The following is a 26,716-nucleotide window of genomic DNA, read 5'->3' as shown; positions in this document are numbered from 1 at the left end:
TTTTACAAAAAAAGGTACAGAATCACGTTTTTCAGGGACAGTTAGTTCAAGTTGCAACTCTGTTTGTTTAGTGTTTAAAGGGAAGACACAGCCACCTCGGCCGAAGACTGACCTTGCAGCAGGATACATCCAATACACTTATCACATATCAGCAGGCTGGCGACCATTTCAACTTTGGAGCTCCCTGCCCATAGATCCAGAACCACAATGGTTGCGCCACTACAAGATTACTGGGTTCTTCCAATCTTATCCTGGAATGTAAACAGCCTGGAAGACAAAGTTAAGATGGTTCTGGTGACCCAAAATATCAAATGAATACAACCAGATGTTGTCTTCTTACAGAAGACCCATCTCAAGGGGACTCAGTGCAAATTCCTGGGGATAGGGGCCTATACGGTGCTGGTAAATGCAGGATACTCTACAGGGTCTAGGGGAGTGGCCACCCTGGTTAGAAAAAATACACCTTTTTGTATGACAAAACAGTGGATAGATCCATTAGGTAGATGTGTGGGAGTTAAAGGGTCCTGGGGGCATATCGAAGTCACATTGCTCTGTGTATAAGTGGCCCCTAGACTGCAGGCCCCTAAACTGGAGACTTTAGCGGCTATATTTAAGGAAGCAGACTCCTTCACACACATTGTGGGAGGAGACCTTAATGACATTATGGCTATTGACCAAGACAAGGCAGGGACTACGGGTGAGAATGCGCAACACACGCCGCTTGCGCACAGTGCTGCCTCTTTGGGGCTCTCAGACCTCTAGAGGTGTGCACACCCCTTTGATAGACGATACTCCTACTTTTCTGCGGCCCATAGAGTGTTTTCCCACCTTGACCATGTCTTTTCTCCGGCCAGCGAGGTGGGTACTATAAACCAAGCGGCTACTGGCCCATGGCCTTTCAGACCACTCCCCATTCCTAGTGAAGCTGGGTAGCCGGCGTGGAGGGGGACGGGGCTGGAAACTCAAAGCATGGGATTTGAGGGACTGGGAAGTTGCAGAGGGTTAACTCAAAGTTTTTCTTTAAGGAAAATGAAGACTCAGTCACGTCAAAGATAGTGAGATGGGAGACATATAAGATGGTCCTTCGGTACAGAGTCCAGGAACAGCTTGAAGGTCAGTTGCTAAACCTTGAGGGGGCCTTAGGACAAGACCCAGACCCCCAGACCTTAGGAAACTGGATCTTCTGAAGGATAAATAATGAACCCTGGCACAAGATGGGGCTAGGACTCAAATGTTAGTTACATTACACAGACTTTATAATTCCTGCGAGAAAGCCAGGAGGCTCCTTGCCTGGTTGGATAAAGGGTAGCAGAATCCAGATGGATGCATTGGATAGTCAGACCATGGGGAGAATGTGCGTACTCTGACAAAGCCATAGCTAAAGTCTTTGCCCACTATTGCAAGAATTTTTATAAAACCCAGCCATTATAGGAATTGCCCGAAATTGAAACGTACTTGGCTGCCATCCCTACCCCCATATTAGATGCAGAGGCATGTGCCCTACTTGAAGCCGACATTACATTGTGGAAGTCCAGGGTACCATGGCAAAACATAACTCTAATAAGACCCCGGGGCCCAATGGCAACCCCAGCAGAATTCTATAATTTCTAGATAGGGCTCTTGGGATCTCATCTCTTAAACATGTTCTGAGAAGAAGGCAAACAAGGCACCCTCCTTCCAGATCTTGGGCGGGGAGTCATAGTGGTATTGCACAAAAAAGGCAAGCCTACCAAAAAATACGACTCAAAACATCCAATATCATTACTCAACACCAAGGTTAACATTTTGACACAATATTGCCCACTATGTTACTGCAGGTGATCACGCCACTGATTCATAAGGACCAGTCCGGCTTCATGCCCGCTACAATCTTAGATGGACACACAATTGTGATTAAAACCTGCTCTGACCCCCATATCCTTTTAGCGCTGGATGCAAAAAAGACGTTCAACACCATGCATTGGCCCTTCCTAGAACAAACATTAGTCAAATTTGGGTTTGGCCCCCTACAAGAAATGGGTCAAATTACTATACCATGCCACAGTAGCGGCAGTCAGAGTAAAAGGAGTGCTGTCCTCTGAAGTCCCCTTTGCTAGAGGCATGAGGAAGAGTTGCCCTCTATCCCCCTCTCCTTTCCACCCTCACTATAGAAACACTGGCATGTGCAGTCCGCAGCCATCCAGAGATTCACAGCTTTAAAGTAATTGGAGAAGCCTTACTAGAAGAAGATATTTTGCTCTATGCGGATGACATTATTCTTTATATCACAGACCCATCTGAGTCCCTCCCCCTAGATCTTTCATTTGTTTGAGGACTATGGGAATTATTCCTGCTATAAGATCAACTGGGACAAATCAGTGCTCTACCTTCCGCAAGCTGGAATTGAGGTGCCCCAGCTCCCCTGTTGCTTGACACATACGAGATAGGGGTTTAAGTACCTAGGCTTATTCATGACGCCGGGGAGGTAACTTTGCTCCAAGCACCTTTGGAAGAGTGATGGTAGAGTGCTGGTCTGAAATGGAGAGGTAGTGTGGACTACCCCTCATGATTATGGGAAGAACTGCCATGTTCATAATGATCTCACTACCCAAACTGTTGTATGTATTGCAGAATATGTACTACCAAATTTCCCCAGAGATCTTTGCTGAAATTGAGGGCAACATACGGACCCTATTGTGGTTTGGTAAACACCCCAGAAATACCCTATAAACCCTCCAATGTAACCAGTATGATGGTGGAATCGCCCTGCCTGACCTTTTCGCCTAATAATGGAAGACAGCCGCATCAATATTAATGATTGGCTATTTGCTCACCAGAGCACTCGACCTAGGGTAGGCTGTAAAGGGCACAATGGGGAGTATGGTCCTCCCTACAATATCTCTATGGAGGCAGTGAGACTCGATGTCTCCATCCGGCCACCCAGATTAAATTTGCGGCTTGGGATTGAGCAGTGAAAGCTAATGGCTGGCACGGTATGCCAACAAGGGAAACACCATTGTGGGAAGGGGGTTTGGCCTCCGGTGATACAAAAACTACAAGGATTTGAGGCCTGGGTCAGGCTCTTTAAGGTGGGGGTTCTCATCGAGGGACATATTATGCCATTCTCATCCCTTCAACGGGTCTATGTGATGAGCGTAACCCATTATCTCAAATATGCACAAATAAGGCACGCATGGCAGGTGGAGGGGCTCCCTGTGGAAGGTATCCCGGGATACACCCCATTAAAGGGACGGCTGCTGACTGAAGAGCTAGGGAGGGGATTTATTTCCCTCACTTACAAAACCCTCAACAATAACATGTCAGATACCCTACACAAGCTGTGGGAGAGATGGGTTAAGGAGTTTGGTGATATGGAGTATATAGATTAGGAGGCAGCTTTAATACATCCAAGAGAGGTAGCAATTAAAACATGACTTCGACTAGTCCAATATAAAATACTCCACAGAGTGTACTACAACAGGCACCAACTGCATATCATGGGAAGGGTGCAATCCCCGAACTGCCCAGGGAGCCAAGGAGAAGACAGCTCCTTTTTCCATACAATCTAGAACTGCCCCCAAAATACAAGCTTTCTAGGTTGCCAATGCCGGAGAACTGGGTCAGGTGCTTGAGACTTTGATTCCACTGGATCCTACATATTTTACCTTCTGGGTTTCCTTAACGATATTGATTTGCTGAGGGCCTAGATCCTGTTCTGCAGCCTGGGTCGGATCGTAGCTAAAAGGGAAGTAGCCCGATACTAGGGGGCACGATGCTGTCCGACTATGCAGGAATGGCGACAGGGCATGAATGTGTATATTCTTTGCAGAAAAAGTAACGTATGCCAGTATGGGCTGCATCAGAAAATTCTATAAGGTGTGGGGCAGATGGATGCAATTTTACTCTTTAGACATATTGGAAGACGGCAGTAGCCAAAGCCAGGGGTATCTTGAAGAAGTTGACTGTGATGTATTCAAGTGTAAGGTTCTCTATATTGTGATGCTCATTTCTACTGTTATGCGGGTCAGAGCCAATGGGTGTCTGGGGAATGAAGTGGGGAGGGTAAGCTGGTTGTTTATAGTTGTTGTCAATATTAAGCGCCCATTGGAGTTGGATGCCAGACTTACTCTATGGTGTTGATATTTGTTACTATTGCAATGTTTTGACAATGTACAAAAAATACTAATAAAAATATATTTTGAAAAAAAAAATATGACATACTTATGCACCATGATACGTGTCACTCATTTTTAATTAAACAAAAGAACGGTGTGAAAAGGACATAGGCAGATGCTGGACAGTCATACAACAAACAAAAATGTGAAAAGAGGGGGTAGGATGGAGTGTGGGGGAAGGAAGCCCCCTTATCCCATATGGATGAAAAAAGTACGGAGAGAGCCAATAAAGACGCTAGTGGCTTAGCAGCACTGGGCACTTGCTGGGTGTTTGTAAAAAATAAAAGAAAAGAAAACTAAAAAGGAAATTAGGGCAGGAAGTATGAAGGAGTGTGAAAACAGCACATGGAGAGTAAAGGGGAGGGAATGTAAAAAGAAAAAATGAGATCATGTAAACACAGGCCCTCCTACAGAATGCTAAAGAAAAAAAAAAATAGTTCCCTCAGGTATGCAGTGGAACGATACAACTCATCTAATCAAACAACTGAACTGCTCTTGAGCAAGACAAACACAGGTATAGGCAGGAACGCCATTGAACTGAGATGAGACAGTTAAGATAGACAAGAAAGTCATTCAGTCATACACAAGGGGCTGACCCAAAGCCCATGCTATGAATATTAGGAACAAAAAATTGCCCTCTCTGTAGTCAGGAATATGGTTTCTTTTTTTTTAATACAAGTCTTTATTAAGGTTTTTACACTTGTGATTTACTACCCCCATCCCCAAGATTACAACCCCCCCCCCATACAGGCAACATAAATATGCTATATACAAACATACTCTTGATGGTATAATAAACCGAATTATTTTTCATAAGTAGAAAAAAAATGAAGAAAACAAGAAAAAGGGAAAAAGAAGACTCAATAATATTTCAGTTAAAATACTTAAATGACATTATAAATCCGATCTTTCTATCCATTGTGTAAGAGGATAACATATTTCTAATCCTTTTCTTTTCTTGTTCATACTCTTCCGACTATAAATGGCTATTTCCAGGCTATATGCTAAAAAACGTGCCTGACGTTGCTGAAATGTTGGTGGATGGGGATCTAGCCAGGCAGATGCCAGGCAGATTCTAAGTACTGCCATTGAGATAAACAAAAGTCCATGCATTGTATCGGGTCTGTTATCACTGTCTACCCCTAGTATTATTTCAGCTGTTGAGATCTCGATTCTTGTCTCAAATATTTCAGATAGAAAAGTGGAAATTTCTAGTCTGATAGTGCTTAGAGTGTGACATGTGGCGAACATATGTATTACATCGGCTTCCGACATCGCGCATCAAAGGCATAATGTACCTTTACCTGTACTCCATTTAGATTTTCTATCGGGGGTATAATACAATTAAAAAGAAAGTCTTATAGAATTTGGCTTGCAATTTGGTGGACATTAATACTGAGTTTGAGAGTTCGAATACTTTGTGTGGTAGGGTCTCTAAGATTCCAAGTTTATTCTGCCAATTTAGGGTATGTTTATCGAAGTAATCGGGAAAAGCTGTAACTCAATTTTTATAGATTTCTCCAATTTTGACCCTGTCACTTTGGACCACTGTTTCTATGGCGAGAATTTTCTCGAAAGCCACACTGCCACCCCTCTTTTTCATCATAAAATCCCTAATTTGCAGATATTTTAAAAAGTCTCGAGATTCTAAACCAAATTTGTTTTTTAAAGATTCAAATGACCGGAAACCAACTGGATCATAAAGTGATCCAATTTGTGAAATTCCCGATCTGATCCATCGTATCATACAAGTATCGGCGAAAGTCTCCAGGAGATTTGTATTTCTGTGTAGGGTAGTATACAACGTTCAACGTGTACGTCCGCCCTCTGGCAGTGTTGGCCAGAGAACGTAAGATCAAACTAATATCATACGCGGACGACACGCAGCTTATTTTCTCTTTCTCGAAGGACATGGATTCGGACCAAGCCAAATTTCAAGAGGATATTCTGGCCATCTCCAGATGGATGACCACGAATTGCCTGCAGTTAAATTCTTCAAAAACTGAGGTACTCCTGATTGGCATGGAAACACTCAGGTGGGACGATCACTGGTGGCCCTCCACGTTAGGTCCACCTCCCATTCCTAAGAAGGAAGTAAATAACTTGGGTGTGCTTATGGACGACTCCCTTTCCCTAGAGTCCCATGCAAAAAGAGTGGCTGGCTTGTGCTATGGTCGCTTACGGTCGCTCAAACCTATTTTGGGCTTCTTTGAACCACCTGCACGCCAGACAATCGTCCAAGCCCTTGTGTTATCGCATATAGACTACTGTAATGTTCTAATGCTGGGCGCTAATCGAACAGCCACCAACCGCCTCCAAAGGGCCCAAAATGCAGCTGCGCGCGTTTTGTTCGCCCTACCAAAGCATTGTCATACGTCCCATATTCTGCGGTGCTTACATTGGCTTCCGGTCATACAACGTATTCAATTTAAGTCCCTCTGCCTAACTCATAAAATCCTTCATTGCTCTGGCCCCGAGTTTTGCGAGGTCTGTGTTCTTCCTATGTCCCTTCACGCTCCCTCCGTTCGGCGGACCGCCATCTTGCCTGCACCATCAAAATCCAAAGGAGCAGAGCTGGTGGCCGTTCCTTCAGGTATTTGGCCCCGAAACTGTGTAATTAGATTCCCTCGAAAGGCGCGTGCTACAAATAATTACCTGTCATTCAGAAAACTCATCAAAACCTGGTTGTTCCCTTCTACCCAGGGTTCCTAAGTGCCGCTACCTGCCCCCCCTGGAGTAGTTCGCCTTTCTCTCAAACTGTCTGCAAGCGCTGGGATGCCCCGTCACTGGGGTAGCCATGCGCTCTATAAGCATTCTTAACATTAGCATTATAATAGGAAAACTTGCCGATCCCCAAGAATTTTCAAATATGATTCCAGGCGATGTAAATGCCTTAAATGGTTTTAAAGCGGACTTTTTTAAAATGGCAATCGCAGGTTAATCTCCACAGATGATCGCCCACCTCGTTACCTAGGATAAGTTCCTGTGGAGTTGGGACTGACCTCTCTAGATTAAGATCCTGTTTGGAGGTTAAAAGCAGTCTGCTATATTTGAGGACTGTAGCCCACCAATAAGTTTTGAACTTAGGTAGTGCCAGACCGCCTCTTTCTTTTGGTAGGGTGATGAATCTTTGAGTTCTACGTGTTCTACCATACCCCCAAATAAAACGAGAAAAATACTGTCTATTTCTTTAAAAATTAAAAAATCTAAGTTTAAAAAGATTGTTCGAAAAAAGTACAAACATTTAGGAAAAAATAACATTTTGGTAAGGTTGCACCTTCCAATAATTGTTAAATGTAAGTAATGCAATCCTTTTAAGCTTTTTCCTGTCTGTTTCAGAAGTGGATTCAGGTTAAGGTTCACTAAATTGTTTAAGTTTGAGGTGATATTAACACCGGGATATAGTGCGTTATCCACCACCCTTTCATCAGAATAGTTGATTGTTGGACTTGGCCCTCTTGGCAGGGTCACCCCTGAACTTTTTGCCTTCCTCCAATATTCTCCCTGACCTGTTTTTGTTGGTTTAATGACTCTGGGCACTTTACCACTGCTGACCAGTGCTAAAGTGCATATGGTCTCCCAATGTAAAGTGTGTATGTGATTGATTTCCATGATTGGCTCATTGGATTTACTGTCAGTCCCCAGTAAAGTGCACCAGGAGTGCCAGGGCTTGTAAATGCCAATACTGCTAGGGGGCCTGCAGCGCTGGTTGCGCCACCCACAGAAGCAGCCCTTTAAAATGTGTCTAGGGTCTGCCATTGCAGAACCTGCGTGCAGTCTGGTATGGTCCTGCTGGCTGGGCAAGTGCACACACTTGCCAGCCCCAAAACCTTCCCTTTGCTTCATATTAGTCACCCCTATGGTAGGCCCTAGGGCAGGGTGCATTGTAAGTGTAAGGTAGGACAAGCCCCGATGTGTGTGGCATGTCCTAATAGTGAATTACAGCCAAATTCGTTTTTCACTATTGTAAGGCTACCTGTTCTCTTAGGCCAAGATGAGCTGCTGGAATTATTACACCCTATGATCCCAGCAGGCTCAGGGAACATGGTAGAAAGTCACGTTTAGTATGCCTGAACTCAGAATAATAAAATACATCTTTTAGTAAAGTTTATTCTAATATCCTGTGTTTGCAAATGCTACTTTTAGAAAGTTAACATTTGCTTGCCTAACCATTTCAGCCCGCCTCTGCTAGGATGAGTATCTGACTGTTTGGGTTATGTGAGTGACAGGGCTGGGGGATGGCAGGTGGTGAATGCCAGGATTACACCTTGGTGGGAGGTGGGAGTGCCCCTGGACTCTGAATAGGGCTGTGCTCTGCCACCACAATGCTGGCTCCGCCCCCTTGGGAGCGACTGATGACTAAGCCCGACACCTGGCCCAGGAAGGGAGAAAAACTGTCAACAAGGTACTCCTGGCTGCCCCTGTCCACACAATGCTGGCTCCACCTCCTGTGGAGCGTCTGATCTGTCTGCCCCTCACACTGAAAGAAGAGACCAGAGTACACCCAACAAAGTGCTCAGGGACTGAACGAAGTTATGCAGAGGCCCCCCTGGCCTGCAAGAACAAAGGAAATGCTGTATAAAAGTAGGAGCACTGCTCCTTGTAAATCAGAATCCTATTTCCCACAATGAACCTCTGCCCAACTAGTAGGAGAAGAAGACGCTGGAAGGAATGGCCTGCTGATTGCCTTGCTGAGGAAGGAGAGGAAAGGACTTGCTGAAAAGACTTTGCAGACTTGTGCTGAAACTTTCTCCAAGGGCTTGATTGAGCTTGCCCCCTGACCTGAGCCACAGGACCATCTGGCTCAACCTGTGCTTTGCCCATCTGTAATCGCCGTGAGGATTTCTTCCCCGCCGGAGCCGTGACACTAGTGCCCCCACAGCCCCTCCTTGGCCGTGTCTACTGCCGCCTGACCGTTCCTGCCGGGAGAGAGCCCCGCTCTGTTGAGCTGCTCTTCCCCCGCTGTGCCAGGCCGCCCCTGCCACCTCGCCGCTGGAGGCTCGCTGAAGGGCCCCCCACTCTCCCGCTGATGCCCCCACCGTGACCGCGGATCCAAAGGACAGACCCGTCGAAGACCGGACGCATTGGACACCAGCCTCGCCCTGTGCCCAGAGCCGCTGTGCGCCCGCCTCCGCCTTCGCCACTCAAAGGTAAAGGTACTGTGCACACCACGGGCTCGGGCCCGCAACTTTCTTTTTTCCCCGCCTATAGTAAAGTGTGCACTTGCTATTAGAATCTGATCCGAATCGGAAGCGCATTTGGGGAATTGAAGCCTTTGTATTCGGAGCGCATTACCATCCCTGTGCGCTTGGCCCGAGGCTCCTCTCATCGCCTCCCTGCTCCTCACTGCAGCCGAGAGCCCCCACCTCCGGAAAAGGCCCTGGGTTTCCCAAGGCTCCTCTCATCGCCTCCCTGCTCCTCACTGCAGCCGAGAGCCCCCACCTCCGGAAAAGGCCCTGGGTTTCTCGAGGCACCTCTCATCGCCTCCCTGCTCCTCACTGCAGCCGAGAGCCCCCACCTCCGGAAAAGACCCTGGGTTTCTCGAGGCCCCTCTCTGGTCTCCATTCAACCCAACCCACAAGATGCGTGAGTCGCGGTAGGGCAACCACACGGTACAAAGCGCACTGGAGCACTGAAAACGTACGGGTCAATCCAACCTTATCCCAAAAAGAACAGAGACACGGGGTTAGGTGGTTTAAGAAGGGAAATACCCAGAATACTAAGAGAACAGTTTAAAGAGTGCATTTAAAGAACTGTGGCATCTACAGAGATCTGACTCTATACATTTGAACTGTAACCCAGAGTAAAAGGAAGCAGCTATTAATTCAAAGAGAACACTTGCCTATTTACAATATTGTGATGAGTTTATGTGATGAGTTTATAACGGGGTGTACCCTAAGAACTCTCTGACCTGGGTCAGTTAAGTAGATACGTATACAGTTGTCAGAGTCTATTGATTAACTGAAACATTAAATGTATCATAAGAATTTTGGCAATAGTGAATTATCAAAATTCCATCCGTGTAGTGCAAAAACATTTATTTTAGCACATAGTAATCTGGGTGCTTAGTATCATTCAATAAGTGCCAAAGGTAGTGGAATACAAATCAAGCATATGGAAAAATATATCAATTATTTCATTGAATCAAACACATATTTGAGGACACAAGTCCCAATTGAATGCATATATAAACGTTGTATGTAGAAAAAGATTCACACATATTATCTGCATTGTGACATATCAACGCGCTCTAAGTGATAAAGAAAGGAGGTAGTAAGGTGGGATGAGTGTGATGGGGTAAAGGTGAGGATTGGGTAAAGGTTGTTGTGACCATAAAACAATCACAGTGATATTCAGTACGGCCTTTACAGTCTAGTTTAGATCGGTAGTTCCAATCAGCTCTTTAACATAGGATCTGTATTGCTCCATTAATTTCTCCTATGGTTAGAGGGTTAAATGAATTGGATGCCACTTTCTCCCAAATGGCTTTGATTAATCGTGAATAATCGAATGGGTTGGAAATATAGGAATACACAACTGGTACATTTCTTTCATGAATATATAACCGTGAATTTAATATTGAGTTTTCCACTCTTTTGTATATATATATATATATACATGTTGGTATGTTATGTGCCTAGCTTTTCCATTAGTTAACACAACCAGCGATACACATTGGGATATGGATCAAATTGCACTGATATTATACGATGAACAAACTTGCCTGTATGAACAGTTCAGTGCCTTGGTTTGTATTAAATGATTCCATTTGGTCTAGTTAACCCGATACAAGCTTCACACTATCTAAGCTAAATGGTAGGATGACATGCAGCCTGACACCATGTGAATATGGTTTACAATGTACTACTGGGTTTAGATGCTGAATGATTAATCCAATGTTCGCAACTGTACTGTATGTCAAATTTATCTCACATCTCAATACGTCAATGTAATGGGATAGGTGTCCCCTATTTTGAAAATAAAATAAAGTATTCCTCTCTTTTAACCAGTTCCGACAAATCTCACAATTGTAATGATTTCTGATAGAGTAAACACTCTTTAAACATACACCCTTGGGACCCAGCGGCCTCCCCTAGGGGCTTTGCACACACTCCCTTAACGCGGTTTGGCTGCCCTCCCCTGATTGGTTGAGCAGGGACAAGCCCTCAAGCAGTATCGAGCGACTGCACCTCGCGGCTGATCACTCGAGACTCGGCAGCGGAGATGGACACACACGCTCCGTAGCGGAATTCACGGTGAGACGTGCCCTAACTTTAGCACTTAGGATTTAGCAGGTGATTAATGCCATCAAACCGGCAATCACCCTAAGATGCCATATTTTACTTAAATCTCATGACAATACTTGATTCCTAACCCGCTCGGGTATTAATGAACATTATCGTGATGACAACTTGGTGCTCGAGTGAGCCCGCCGAGCAATAATTGGGTACATTAACACAATGTGCACATCTGCTTCGGGGCCCTCACACCACCATCATGCTCGCACACCAGATTTAGTTAATTGATAAAATACGAGCATAACGCGTCTTTATCCTTTGGATTTTGGACTCGTTTTGGCGTACTTTTAACTAATATCCACTTTCACAACATGACCTAGGAATGAGCCTTTCAATTACACCAGGGCTTATTCTCACCAGATGCACCATTGCTTTTGTCCTCCAGAACCTCAAGGGCTGCGAGATTTGTTCACGCACCTCCAAAGGTCTCCATCGGACACATGAATAATCGGAAATAGCAAACAGACTGATTGGAAAGCGTTTGATGTCCTAGTAAGTGCCCCCTTGTTATTTCTCGCCAATCGAAATGCAGATAGGGTCCCTTAGATACCCGACAGTAACACCGATTCCTTTTTTAAAAATATTTTCAGGTTATATTCTTCCACAGAGGAACCGAAGATGGTCCAACTCTAAAGGCCACTGAACGGCCCTATAATGTGTAAGAACCCCAATTCTTTCACTTAGTCCTAGTGCAATCATGATTTCCACCAAAGCTCTGATACATTCATTTTAATTGTATTACTTATAGGCGCTCCTGTTCTTTTATGTCCTGAAGAAGACCGATGTCCAAGTAAGTGAACGCAGTCACGATGGTTTAATCCTTAACGCATTACTGTTCTACACGCGCCCAGTGTGTGCAACTGACTTACACGCGCACTGTCTACTTGTTGCAGAAAATGAAAATAACTCCTCCAGTGGACTAAGAAATCGCGCATATCCTTAAAGCGATTAAAGGTAAACAGATAGCAATTTGACAATCATGCTTTTTGGCAGTATGCCTCGTGTTTACGCATAGGACTCAATATAGCTATTACTCTGTTACATTGCAGACCACAAAGCTCAGACGACATTTCTTCCTAAACAAGACTGACCGTGGGCAGGATAAACATAAGGCATGCTTTATTCTGGCACTCGAGTCGGCTTAAGAGTAGTGGCTAGAGGACCCCCCTTGTAACAAACATTTTTTTGCTTTGTTCTTCATTTTTAAACAGTTCCCATGGACTAGACTAACACTGCCCTGAAGAGAATCCTGAAAATCCTTAATCAGGATTCGAAACGCGTCGGCACCCTCCTTCTTTCCTGGCCAGTTGGCCATTGTTAGTGACGCAGAAATGGGCTCTAATCCTGATATTTTGTTGATTATATCTTGTTCAGGTTTGGGAGTTGATTTAATGTTGGTTACAATTTGATTGTTCTGTGTTCTCCCCTTGTTTCAGCAATTGGTTGCAAAAAGTGCTCCTTCATTCATAAATGTATAAGGCTATTTAAGTCCATTTGCTCGAATCTGTTGTGTTGTTAAAAAGTTAATATTTTTTTGTCAAATGTCAAATGTGGAATATATGTTTGGTTTACTGTTTGTTTTTCTCTAAATGTTTGTGAAATACATATGGCTAAGACGTAAAGTTGATAGCGATCTTGGCTCTGCTTATCTTGAACTTCTCCTTTGTGTTTGCGAAGTAAATGTTATTGAAAAACATTAATTGTTTAGAGTAAACTAATAAATTGTGGTTTACTTGTATCTAAACTTGTGTGTACTTGAACTAAGCTGTGAGGCATAGGCAATTCTTTCTGATTCACTGAAGAAGACCCCAGCATGAGGCTTCAACCAAACCTTAAACCGGGGGTCGAAACGTAGACCAGACTATACCTACCCTCTAACCATAGGAGAAATTAATGGAGCAATACAGATCCTATGTTAAAGAGCTGATTGGAACTACCGATCTAAACTAGACTGTAAAGGCCGTGCTGAATATCACTGTGATTGTTTTATGGTCACAACAACCTTTACCCAGTCCTCACCTTCACCCCATCACACCCATCTCACCTTACTACCTCCTTTCTTTATCACTTTGAGCACGTTGATATGTCACAATGCAGATAATATATGTGAATCTTTTTCTACATACAAAGTTTATATATGCATTCAATTGGGACTTGTGTCCTTAAATATGTGTTTGATTCAATGAAGTAATTGATATATTTTTCCATATGCTTAATTTGTATTCCACTACCTTTGGTACTTATTGAATGATACTAAGCACCCAGATTACTATGTGCTAAAATAAATGTTTTTGCACTACACGGATGGAATTTTGATAATTCACTATTGGCAATATTCTTATGATACATTTAATGTTTGAGTTAATCAATAGACTCTGACCACTGTATAAGTATCTATTTACAATATTGTGGCTTCGAAAAACGTTATTAATGGTCTTGTGATAAGTACTTGCCTACAGAGTTATATTTTTATATAAAGGAACCGTATTTTTACATAACTACAGCCTGGTGTCCATTTGTGGGGATTGGTATATTAACTGTGTGTGTTATTACAAGTGCTTAACTCAGAAACGCCTGAAGAATAGCCTTGGATGCTCACTCCACGCACCTAGAGGGTGAGCAAGGGTAATTCTAAGGGGTCATCCTTCGCCCTGACTTAGAGGAGAGGGTCCCTGCTTGTCACAAGTGAAAACTTGCGCCAACCAGAGACCCCCAATTCTAACATTGATTTTGCTATTAATTATAATCTGTGTTTTATTTTGATTTAGTTTATACCCAGAGATCTCTCCGAATTTTTTCGCTTCTTCCTCCATAAAGATAACTGCCTCGTTTTTATTGGGTGTGACTATTGCGATATCATCCGCATATGCCAAGGTCTTGGTTTCACCGTTTGTAGTCTTCATTGGTTGTATAGATCGGTTGGTTTCTAACCTCGAGATAAATGGGTCTAGAAATATAGCGAATAGTAGAGGGGAGCAGGGACAGCCCTGCCTTGTACCTCTAGTCACTTTGATGGTGTCTAATGTTTCCCCTTTGATCATGACCACTGCTTCAAGATTAACATACATCATGCGAACAGCATTGATGAATTGGTCCCCGATCCCACTTTTTGACATAGCAGTCCATAGATATTGCGAGGAGACCCTATCGAATGCTTTTTCTGCATCTAGCAATATCAGTGCCATAGGGTATCCTGCTATGTCAAAAAGTGTGATTACCCTCTGGATATGATCTGTGGTTGATCTCCCTGGCACGAATCCATGTTGCCTAATGGATATAATTTTGTGGATTATTGGGGCGAGTCTGCTAGCTAACAGTTTAGAGTATATCTTAGAATCATTATTTATTAATGTAATTGGGCGATATGCTCCTAATTCTTTTTCGGGAAAACAATAATTTTTGCCCGTGCCCAAGATTCCGGAGGCGGTCCACCCAGAAAAACATGGATTATCAAATTAGTTAAGATTTTTTTCAGTTGCTTGCTAAATCTAGCGTAAAATTCCACAGGGATTCCATCTAGGCCAATTGCCTTACCAGAGGGGAGGCTATTTATTGAGAGGAGAATTTCAACCCATTGTGGAGCCTCTGCGAGACTATCTGTATCAGATTGAGGTAATTGGGTCCCTGTGACTAGATCTAAATATTCCTCAATTTTAAACTGATTATTACATGTCTCTGTATATAAGTCCACATAATACCTCTTAAAGGAGTCCCTGATCTCCAAAGGGTTTTGTGTGAATCCATGAATAGGGTCTCTAATTGCTTTAATTGTGTTTTCGGTGTTTTGCTGTCTTGTACGGATTGCCAGATAATGTCCTACCTGCTCACCTAGTTCGTAGATTTTCTCCTTATTCCTAGTAGCTTTACAGATTGCTTTGGTGGTAAATGTTTCAGATATATAATTCCTAGCTATTACAACATCACCTACAGCCCTTTCTATATTGTTTCCAACTTGGACTGCTTTCACTAAATCTTCTTCCTTGAATAGGGTTTCTATACTAGCTAAGAAGCACCTGTAATGTTCTGTTAACATTATATGTGATGTATAATATTTTTTACCTTAAACTTTTTTGTAGGCATAAGGCGGTCATGGTTATGGAGTGATTCATTTTATTTCTTCTTTGTATTTTATTGTCGTATGTTTCCAGTAAAAATATTCAACCATCGCACCAGCTTGCCATAGTTAGATTAATGGCTTTGCGAAAGCATGTTCTATCTTGCAAACATGAATGACTTTATCCCACACTCGTCAGATATGTACAGTCATAATGTATATTACCTCACTGATTTGAGTCGAACTATGGGGGAGTCCTTTTTTTATCCCAAGTGCTTCTTTCTGCATCAGGAAAATGGCTTTCGATATTTTATTCTTATTGATCTTATTCAATATGTATTCCTCTGTAAATCATACAAATATTTAGCAAGTTATAGAACATTCCTCTTGGTTGTCTCTTGGGAGACATTTTGTAAACACAAAATAACATGTTTATCTTTTAATTATACTCACCCGTGAAAAAATGGAGACATGCTTTAGGACCTTTTGTGCAAGCCGAGGAACAGGAAGTTTGCTTTGTAACACCACCTGAAAATTAAAGCATGACTGAATATGTTAGATCATTTAAAGTGCATACACATCGGGCACACTCAAGCTACTCTTTCAAAAGAACATTTTACAAACAAAAGGTTATCCTGAATATATTTCTCAAATAATAGTGATACAAGACAGTATTTCTGATATCATAGAAAAGACAGGTGGTTAAGATGTTCTATAAAATGTCTCACAATAAACCTTTTTGGTTTAGGGTCATTGTGACAAATGTTTGCTATTGTAATTCGCAGAGCAGGCCAGGACACATTGATATCAAGCACCGCCATGCCCAATGCAAGTATTGTGAAGTAAAAGTACTTAAAAGGTCTCTAGCTATTTATGATCAGCTCTAGAAAAAAGAGATTCGTTACTTGTACTTCTCTGGTAGTATAATGTCAACGTTTACCTTGTCTCTGTAGATTACGGGTATTCTGCAACCTACTGGCAGAACCAGAAACGGTTCTATATCTAGTTTTGCGCACCCATATTGTGCATTCATGTGTGCAATCATAGCCTCTTCCCTGTGCAAAATTGTGCACTTGCTAATGGGTGTGTTTTTGGCCGACACAAGAGGGGTCGGCAGAAGGGCATTGATAATGGAAATGAGCATAAGAACTAATAGTAAAGGAGTCACCATTAAGATAATTTTAAACAACACTGTCTCTGTACTCCTCTTCTGGGCTGATTAAAAAACAAATGACAATAAATAAAGGGAGGAGTGTTTAACATCGAGTTGCTGAGGCCTAGGCAAAGAACTTTGTGAGCAAACTAGGCATCAGTACAGACCAATGCATGCAGGGTAGCAGATGGTTTCTACTATCATAGGTCTCTAAGGAGCACATGCCTCGAAAATACCACCAAAGCTGCCTCAGTTAACCATCTGGTAGTTGGGGGCTTAGCAAGAGCTCGGTTTCCAAAACCCATACGGAGTTGGTCAAAAGAACATAAGTCAGTGACCCTGTTTAGGAAAAATCGCAAGGTGCACTTGATGTCCTTATTGTGAGATGTCACCTCAACAAGAGAGTAAAGAAGATACAGAGAAAATGTCAGAGGATCAGTCTCTTCGTTCAAATGCTAATTGACATTACTTTAGAGCCAAATGAGAGAACCACCCGTCTTTCTGGAAAACAGTGAACGTTTATGGGGTGCAAAGGGCATATAACTCAGTTATGTGGCTTGCTGATATTACAGCCATCAAAAAGGAAGGCTTACTCAAATCAAATCAAAGAAACTTTATTTGATCCATTTGTATTACAGATCATAAAATTACAAAACAATCCGGATCAGTTAGTCCAGTTTCCCTTTTACTTTTAACACCATCATGTACAAAGGGTTACAATTCATTTAATAAATACTAATTATCCACCAACATATACAAAAGGTTAACATTTATTTAATAAATACTGGTTATAATTATCCACATTACATTAAAATTTCATAAAACTAATAAAAAACCAAGTCATATGTAGTCCCAAGGATGTACACAAATAATAAACCAACAACATCCTACTGTTGCAAGCCCTGTGCGACTTCCTCGCCACCTTCTTCCACCGCAAGATAGCAGACATCCACAACAGCTTCAACACCCAGACAGCCCCAACAGACAGCAACACAACAGACCCTCCACACACCATCAACCACGTCCCCTTGCTAGGCTGGGCCAGCGTGAGCATCTATGACACCATCAAGACCATGAGCACAATCCACTCCGGCTCTCCGTCAGACCCATTCCCGCACCACGTCTTCAACAAAGCAAGCAGCTCCATCGCACCCCACCTACGCAACGTCATCAATCTCTCCCTTGAGACCACGACCTTCCCAAAGAGCTGGAAACACGTAGAGATCAACGCCCTACTCAAAAAACCCAAGGCAGACCCCAAGAGACCTCAAGAACTTCCGACCCATCTCTCTTCTCCCCTTCCCACCCAAGGTCATCGAGAAAATCTTTAACAGACAGCTAACCCGATACCTCAAAGAGAACAGAATCCTGGACCCTTCCCAGTCAGGGTTCCGCAGAAACCACAGCACCGAGACCGCCCTCATTGCCGCCACAGACGACATCAGGACCCTGCTAGACAACGGGGAGACTGCAGCACTCATCCTCCTAGACCTCTCCACCGCCTTTGACACCGTCTGCCACCGCACACCCCGCGCACATCTCCACGCCGCAGGGATTCGAGACAAGGCACTGGAATGAACCACCTCCTTCCTCTCAGGCAGAACCCAGAGCGTCCGCCTCCCCCGTTCCAAAGCCTCCAAGATCATCTGCGGCGTACCCCAAGGATCCTCCCTCAGCCCGACACTGTTCAACATTTATATGGCCCCGCTCGCACACGTCGCTCGACAGCACGACTTCAACATAATCTCCTATGCCGACGACACTCAACTGATTCTCTCCCTCACCAAGGACCCCATCACCGCCAAAGCCAACCTCCATGAAGGAATAAAAGCCGTCGCCGACTGGATGAAGGTCAGCCGTCTGAAGCTGAACTCGGACAAGACGGAGGTCCTCATCCTCTGCTCAAACCCGTCAGCCTGGGACGACTCCTGGTGGCCACCGGCACTGGTGGCAGCCCCTATCCCCACCGATCACGCACGCAACCTGGGAATCATCCTTGACTCAACGCTCATAATGACGAAACAATTCAACGCCGTCTCCTCCTCCTGTTTCAACACCCTCTGCATGCTCCGCAAGATCTACAGATGGATCCCGACAGATACAAGAAAGACAGTCACCCAGGCCCTCGTCAGCAGCAGACTCGACTACGGAAACGCCCTCTACGCGCGAGCGGCGACCAAGCTCATCAATCGACTACAACGCATCCAAAACGCCTCGGCATGACTGATTCTCGATGTACCACGACACGGCCACATCACCCCCCCCACATGAGAAACCTGCACTGGCTCCCCGTCAACAAGAGGATATCCTTCAAGCTCCTCATCCATGCACACAAGGCACTCCACAAGACCGGCCCAGCCTACCTCAACAGACAGCTCTCCTTCTACACCCCCAACCGCCAGCTACGCTCCGCCGACCTCTCACTTGCCACCGTCCCGCGCATCCGAAGAACAACCACCGGCGGGAGATCCTTCTCACACCTCGCCGCCAAGACATGGAACACCCTCCCACTGAGCCTACGACAGACCCAAGACCTGCTGACCTTCAGGAGGATGCTAAAGACCTGGCTGTTCGATCAGTAGCGGCCCCCACCTCCCCCCGATGCACCTTGAGACCCTCGCGGGTATGTAGTGCGCTTAACAAATGACTGATTGATTGATTAAAGTAACACAAGGAGATGATGGACGGAGCGCTGAAACTCTTCAGACACTCACCCCCAGTCACAGACCTGGGAGGAATCCGTCATCATTCTTTAGTTCACTTCGCCACCTCAGTTCAGACCCAGCCATATGCAAATCAATCTTGACCCTGTACCTCATGGAAACAGTCCAGCCCGAAGTGCCAAACCAGGTCTTCCCTGGACCGGAAACAAGCATCCTGGGACCGGTTTCTGGGTAACACCCTTCATCAGCCAGGCTAGCTTGAATCCAGTGGCAAACTGAGCAAGGGACCCACGTCTGGTCATACCATGCCAACTTAGGGCCAACAAAGCAAACATATAAAGTCCCATAGGTTACTTGTATTATACCTATTATATTACATTTAATAAGGCTTTCAAAAAAAACTTCCTCTCTTGGCTTACTCTGAAGAACCTTTCTGTCACACATGTCATCAGCTCAAACACCTTGCCAGAGGAAACATATGCCTTAGATCTCTTGACTGCCTTGAAGGTCTATTCTGGTAATCAGTGATGGCTCCAGCTCAACCATACCATACCTTGCCATGCCATTCCATAAGATAATATATCTTACCATACCTATTTACAGATGACACCACTTAGCCCAAAGTCCTTCCACTGCCTCAATAATGCATTGCTGTCTGCCTAACATACACACTTGCTCCTCAGAACCTTCACCTCACTGGCTTCCCTGGTCCATCTATGGATATCCACTGTCATCCAATTCCTCAAAGCCATTACAAACTCCTACCATAGCAGACTGAGAAAGTGCTGTGCACCAGGGTCCATGAAAGAGTGTATGCAATAATTGGTCACAGCCAACCTCAATAAAGACTAAGTTAGCTACAACAAAAACCTCATCCATCTTCTCTTCCCACAGCCAAAACACCTATTACACACTTTACAATTCTTGTTATCCCCTTCTTGCACCACTGTTATCTTGTGCACACTTACAACCAATGACTGGGCTAATCATTTCTACCAAACATTCTAAACAGCAGGACATCACTAACCAGTCGCTGACTGCCTAGCCTCCTGTATCCTTCCCACCCAAAAGACTCCCTTCCCATCCCTCTAGCCAAACTCTCAGACTAAGTTCATTCCCATTCTAGATTCAGCAGGTACCTGTACTTAAATTTTTAACAATATGAATTGCTCTAACAGCACCCTCCCCTCATACTCCAATGTGCTGAGTCTTTGATTTCTCACTGGGAAATAGTCCCAATCCATTAATCTACTGTGGTACTAATATATTTAGTCACAGCAGATCCTTCTTCTTCATACTATCTTTTGGTCTCCCACAAATCCTTCTTCCCAAAATTCTTGAACAACTTTTACTCAGTGACTCACGAGCTACATTCCTTCAATATCCTACTTGGCACCTTGCAGTTAGACTTGTGTGCTGTCCTCCCCAATAACGCAGAACTCACTCACATACATAACTTCATCATTGATGCTCACTAAAACCTAGTGACTTCTGATCTTATCCTCCATGACTTATCAGCAAGATATAAAACAATAAACCACTCAATCCTATGGAACAAACTCACCTCTCTTAAAAATGCAGGGACTATATTAGAACTGGCATCCGTGGTGTGGTTCTCCACTGTTTTGCCTTTAATCCTCCTGTTTTGATGGCTTTGTTTCTGCAGGCTTTAGGACTCTTCTCACTTTACCACTGCTCACTAGTACTAGAGCACTTGTGCTCCCTCCTTAAAACATGGTTGAATTGGCTTACAACTAATCTGGCATATTTATTTAATGTAAGTCCCTATTAAAGTGGTACTACATGTGCTTAGGGCCTGTAAATGAAATGGTAATAATGGGTCTGGAGCACTGATTGTGCCACTCACTCAAGCAGCCCTTTAAACATATCTCAGGCTTGCCACTGCAGTCTGTCTGTATAGTTTTAAACTGCCATTTCAACCAGCCAAAATAAACTATTTACCAGGCTCAAACCTTCCTTTCTACTACAGATAAGTCGCCCCTAGGTTAGGCCCTGACCAGCCAGAGGGCATGGTGGAGTGTATTAAAAGAGCTGGACATGTACTTTTAAGTTTTACAAGTTCGGGAAGTGTAAAACTCTTAAATAGGTTTTTCACTACGGTAAGGCCTACCTCCCCATAGGATAACATTGGAATTATCTTAACATATTGAAGCTGTACTTCAAATTGGGAGAGGGTGGACTGCACAAGTTTGGTATCCAAAGAATTCTAATTAAAAGCTCTCTTTAACTGTAAAGTCAGATTTTTATTCATAACTCTGAAAATATAACTTTTAGAAAGTTGGAATTTTTTTGTCCTAACCATTTGGTGCTGTCAGCCTGAGCTTGGGTCACATGACTAGATGTAGCTGGCAGCTGGTCTTTGTGTATTGATGCCAGACAGTGAGACAAGGGGAAGATACGTGTTGGCCGGATAATTAATGAGGGCGAGGAGCTGTCACCTACCACACTTGTACATCACAAAGGCTCTGCCTGAGCTTTCTGACAAAGGGTTTGACTCTGGTTCTTTGGGACCCAAAATAAGCTGGGGTTATGACAGGGAGGAAGGGGATGCGTGACACCCCAGGGAGGTGGAAACCCATAGAAGCTGCCTCCATTTCAAAGTGGTCACCAGGTATAAATATTGGACTTCAGACCCCAAATCTTCAGTACACTCCTGGACCTGTGGACTCTGCCAGGTGCTGCTGGAAGGACCGTCATTCCACTGGACTGCTGCTCTGAAGGACTGCTGCCCTGCCTTGCGGACCTGCTGCCCCGCTGCCTTCCTGCCTGGGTGAGAAGGACTGGACCTGCATACATAACCCAGGACCCCAGAGTGACCCAAAGGGGTAGTTGGCTTGTTTCATGATCAAAAATCTTAGAGACATAATAGGTTTCCAACTGCTGTGAACCCAGAACCTAGACTCTGCCATCTGAGTGCTGCCTTCCCAAATGGTGCTACCCTAGTCCTGGACCTTTGGATGTAGGGTGTTCAGCCAGCCCATCTATGAAACAAGCAGAACTGAAGCATCTCCTCCACTGAGCATCACCCGCAGAATTGGTGTACTGCCTCTGCAGCTTGACACATCGCCCTCAGAACTGATGCATCATCTTTGCTGCACGGAAATCCCCAATGCAAGGACTTCACATCACCTACAGCACCCAATCAAAAACACCACTACGCAACACATCTCCGCACAAGGAGATTGCCTCACACAATGCAGCCAGTCAGAACCACCGCTGTGATTCACATCTCCATGCAAGGTCACCGCCTCGCGTTTTGCATTTCCTACAAACCGATTCTGAGTAATGCAGCTCCTTGTCCAGACCTCGTATCGCCTCTGGTTTGCATTGCACCCTCAACATGGGACTTCACATCTCTTCGCAACCAGGTCTTAAGGTACTCTTGTTCAGTAGGCCTAACTGGGTAACTGGGTCTTTGTAGCTGGCCCACACTTTTTAATGGTCAGTCTGTACTTGTGACTTTGTCCTGGGATTCACCTGCGCTATGGGAGTGGTACTAAACCCGAGAAAACTGGGAGTAGCATTGCCAGCACCCCCAAATTTCACTTGTACTTCGCTACTGAAGACGGACAACAATCCTCAAACATGTCTCTAGAGATACACAGCCCTGGCTGCATCTACAATGGTGCATACTGAAGACTTTCAACTGAAGTGAGTGTTGTGCACTTCATTTACCTCAATACATCTGGGTGAACTGTGTGCTGGTATTCCAGGCAGTGTGCTCCCTACTCCTTTTGTGATTGGCTCCTTGCTTAGTTATTGGGCTGGCGACCTCTTAGATGCACATATACTCTGGCAGTGAGACTAAACCTTAGAAGACTGAGCAGCACTGCCACCATCCCCAAATTTCACTTATTACTCTCTACTAAAGAAGTACAACAATCTTGAAGTATGTGTCTAGAGATACACAGCACTTGCTGCACCAGCAATGTTGAATACTAAAGACTTTCAACTGAAGTGAGTTTTGCCATGCACAGCATTTACCACAATGCATCTGTGTAAATTGTGTGCTGGTATGTCAAGCGCTCCCTCCTTTTGTGATTAGCTTCTTACTGAGTTTTTGGGCTGATGAGCTCTGGGATGCACCTGCGCTCTGGAAGTGGTGCTAAACCTGAGAAGACTGTGAGCAGCATTGCCAGAACCCCTAAATGTCAACTGTTATGCAATCAGTCAGTCAATTCACTTTATTCGATGCTTATAGTATAAGATCATAAAAATACAACAACAAAAAAGTAGTCTACAAACATCTATACAAAAAAGAAAATTATATACATAGAGGGATAACAAGGTAATTGCATCATAACAAACACAATTAGAGAGCAATTAATAAAAGGCAGCTGATAGGATCAATTTAAAATTCATTCTAGGTATTGTGCAATTTCCTAATTTTTCGTGATTGGATTAAAAAGGACGCCACAGAAAAAGACACCATAAGGTTATGCAGGGATTGTAGAAAATACAGTGGAACACAACATTGTTTAAAATAATATTTACGCATCAAAGGCAGAATAAGTGTTTTAAGTGGTTCTGCATAAAATTTGCAAACAAAGAGATTATGTAGATTTGATTGTGCTGAAACACCATCACAGAGACAGGATGGTAATTCATTCATGGAAGAAATTCCAGCTGGATGGGCCAACATACATGGAATAAAATTCAAACGAATCCTAATTAGAGAAAATCTGTGACTTGAATTTGTTGCAATAAAGATATAGGATGTTGGCCCTTCCTGTACCATTGGGCTTTCTAAGTATTCTTTGACCGATACTTTTGTACAGTTTGCTTTCAATCTTACTTCAGCCCTTAGTTTCAGGAAATGTGATTGTATCTCCCTTTCTGAGAACTTCAAACAGTCACTCGGGACAGCAAATAAGCGTTCTAAACCTAAGGAGGAAAAAGTAGATTTAATATAGGAGATCCATGGAATCCCATGGGCATTTTCCAGGGATAGGCAGTCTTCAATTAGGTTTTGAGTGATATGGATAGATTCCCTTCTCCATATAGAATGCCACAACATTATTGGGGCCAAGGCAATTGTATCGGTCAAATATGGAACATCCAATTCTGCATGGGCAATAAAATTGGATCAGCTTACTGGGAGGCCCATTAGTTTTTTCCAAAATGTGTCTTCTATGATCTGTAGGGCAGAGGAGTTGATATATCCCCAAATGCCTGCCATGTAGGTTGCTAACCTCATTGACTTTGCTGCGTAGACTTTTTTTGCCATGTTAATGGGCTTTACCCCCAATTTTTAAATAAATGAGTGGAGAGCAATAATGGTTCTCGCTAGTAATAAACCCATACTAGCAAGCATATTTGACAATGATAGTTGCCTATCAAATATTACACATACATTGGAAAAGGTATCAGTATGGGCTATTTTCTTGTTACTCTATACTGAAGGACAAAGATCCTGAAACACATGACTAGAGATTTACAGCACTGGCTGCACCACCAGTGGTGAATACTAAAGACTTTCAAATGAAGTGAGTTTTAGCATGCACTGAATTTAGCACAACTCATCTGGGCAAATTATGTGCTAGCATGCCATGCAGGGTGCTTCCTCCTCCTGCTGTAGTCCTGGTCCACCGTGACCAGATTACCACAGCTGGCACTTTGTGCTTTTTAGTGCTATTTTCCATTAAATCTTTAAAATTGCATATCTCTGGTTCTACTAATTGGCTGGTTGTTGTGTTGGTCTTGATTTATTTATTTATTGAAATGCACTCTATTTTTCTAATTTGATGTTGGATTCTTCTTGTGTTGTGTTTTCACAATAACTGTTTGAAGTGCTGAATATTTACACATTGCCTCCAAGTTAAGCCTAACTGCTCTGTGCCACGCTACCAGAGGGTTGAGCAAAGATTAATTTGGGGTTTGCTTTTACCTCACCCTGACAGGTTGTGCTTCCTGATTGAGCAGGGTTTCACCCCCTTCGACCAGTAACCCACTCTCTTACACACCTTTTGAGTGGTTCACCTACCAAAGCCCAAGCCACTTGTTCTCAGTTGCCTTATACTGAAATAGGTTTGTGTGTTATTCCCTCCCAGTGGAAGCATGTCAGAGGCTCATACACAAAGGTGTGACTGGGGCCTGTGATTGGTTTAACATATAAATTCACAAGATTACAAAACTTCAAGCCCACTGACATCACGCTGTAGGGGTGACATAGACAGTGCCTTGGGCACTACAGATGGGCAAGAAAAAGGCTCAGAACTACCTACTCCCATCGATATGATGATGGACTAGAGGACCGAGTTTGATTCCGATATGGAAAAGGTAGAAATAAGAAATGTGGGAACAACGGATGAGGCATCTAAGGCCTCTGGGTCAAAAACGGGGATCGTGGACCTATTTGGGGAAAACATGTTCAACCCACTCCTTATCAAACACCCATTGTCTCTGGAGTGGGTCCCATCTCAACATGTTGTAGGACATCTCTCCCTCTGGCTCTGGAAGTAAATCCCAAAAGAGGTGAGATCGCGCCTCAGATCTGAGTGCCCATAACCATCCCTCCCAAATAAAGTGGCTTCAACCCCAGACCTAAATATGAAAGTGGTAGTGTTCATCACGAAAAGCGGAAAAAACCATAGGAAAGGCCTTGATAAAGGCCTGAAATCCTTCCAAGATCACCTCCTTGACATAACTGGGCCGCTAACAAAGATGTTTGAGATGGCAGAAGTGGCTTATCTTGAAGACAATCCCATGGGAAACATCCATTACAACGCAGTCATTACAACGCACTACCTTTACAACGCAACTGTTACAACACAACTGCCTTTACATCGCATGCCATTACAACGCATGTCACTACAAGGCATGCCATTACATCGCATACCATTACAACATATTATAGGGTAAGTAATGGAAATCTTTTTGTTTTAGGGTGGGTATGGGTTTTGGGGTACATGGGAATAGTAATTTTTACCTCTACACTATCCAACACTTTCCCTACTGTTGCACTCACTGGAGTGGGAATAGTAATATTTACCCCTACACTATCCAACCCTTACCCTATTGTTGTTCTAAAAGTATTATGCGTTGTAAGGGTATGCATTGTAATGGTATGCGTTATAAGGGTAGTATTACAAAAAGCGCTGTAATGGCATGCGTTGTAAAATCATGTGATGCAATGGTAGTTGAAATGGTAGTTGTAATGTATGGCCAGATTTCGAAAAACTCTGAAAACTTTTCTTTTCCCCCATAACGACTAACATCTCAGGGTGTTGATCAGAGGAGTTCCGTCTGAGTGTACATTTAGCTCTGGGACGCTCAAGGGCAGCCATGCGCTTTAAAAATCCATTTTCATTTCATTTCATTCATGTAAAAACTGTGTTGTAAAAACATGCATTGTAATTGTTTGCATTGTAACA

At 43.7% G+C, this 26,716-nt stretch overlaps 1 protein-coding gene across 1 annotated transcript in view; it reads right to left on the bottom strand.

Moving 5' to 3' along the window:
* The window catches only part of CFAP54 (cilia and flagella associated protein 54), a 2,285,874-nt gene that overhangs the window by 1,688,215 nt on the left and 570,943 nt on the right, over positions 1 to 26,716 (bottom strand). Inside the window, exons 19-20 of the mRNA XM_086918163.1 lie at positions 15,960 to 16,034; positions 15,732 to 15,850 (exon numbers count right to left, since the gene is read on the bottom strand). Of these exons, the coding sequence (XP_086774289.1) occupies positions 15,732 to 15,850; positions 15,960 to 16,034 (194 nt within the window). The remainder of the gene's footprint in view (positions 1 to 15,731; positions 15,851 to 15,959; positions 16,035 to 26,716) is intronic.

Source organism: Lissotriton vulgaris, chromosome 1_1 (assembly GCF_964263255.1).
Source record: "Lissotriton vulgaris chromosome 1_1, aLisVul1.2, whole genome shotgun sequence".
In the NCBI taxonomy this organism is placed as follows: Eukaryota; Metazoa; Chordata; class Amphibia; order Caudata; family Salamandridae; genus Lissotriton; species Lissotriton vulgaris.
This window is presented reverse-complemented; position numbering and strand designations above follow the sequence as displayed.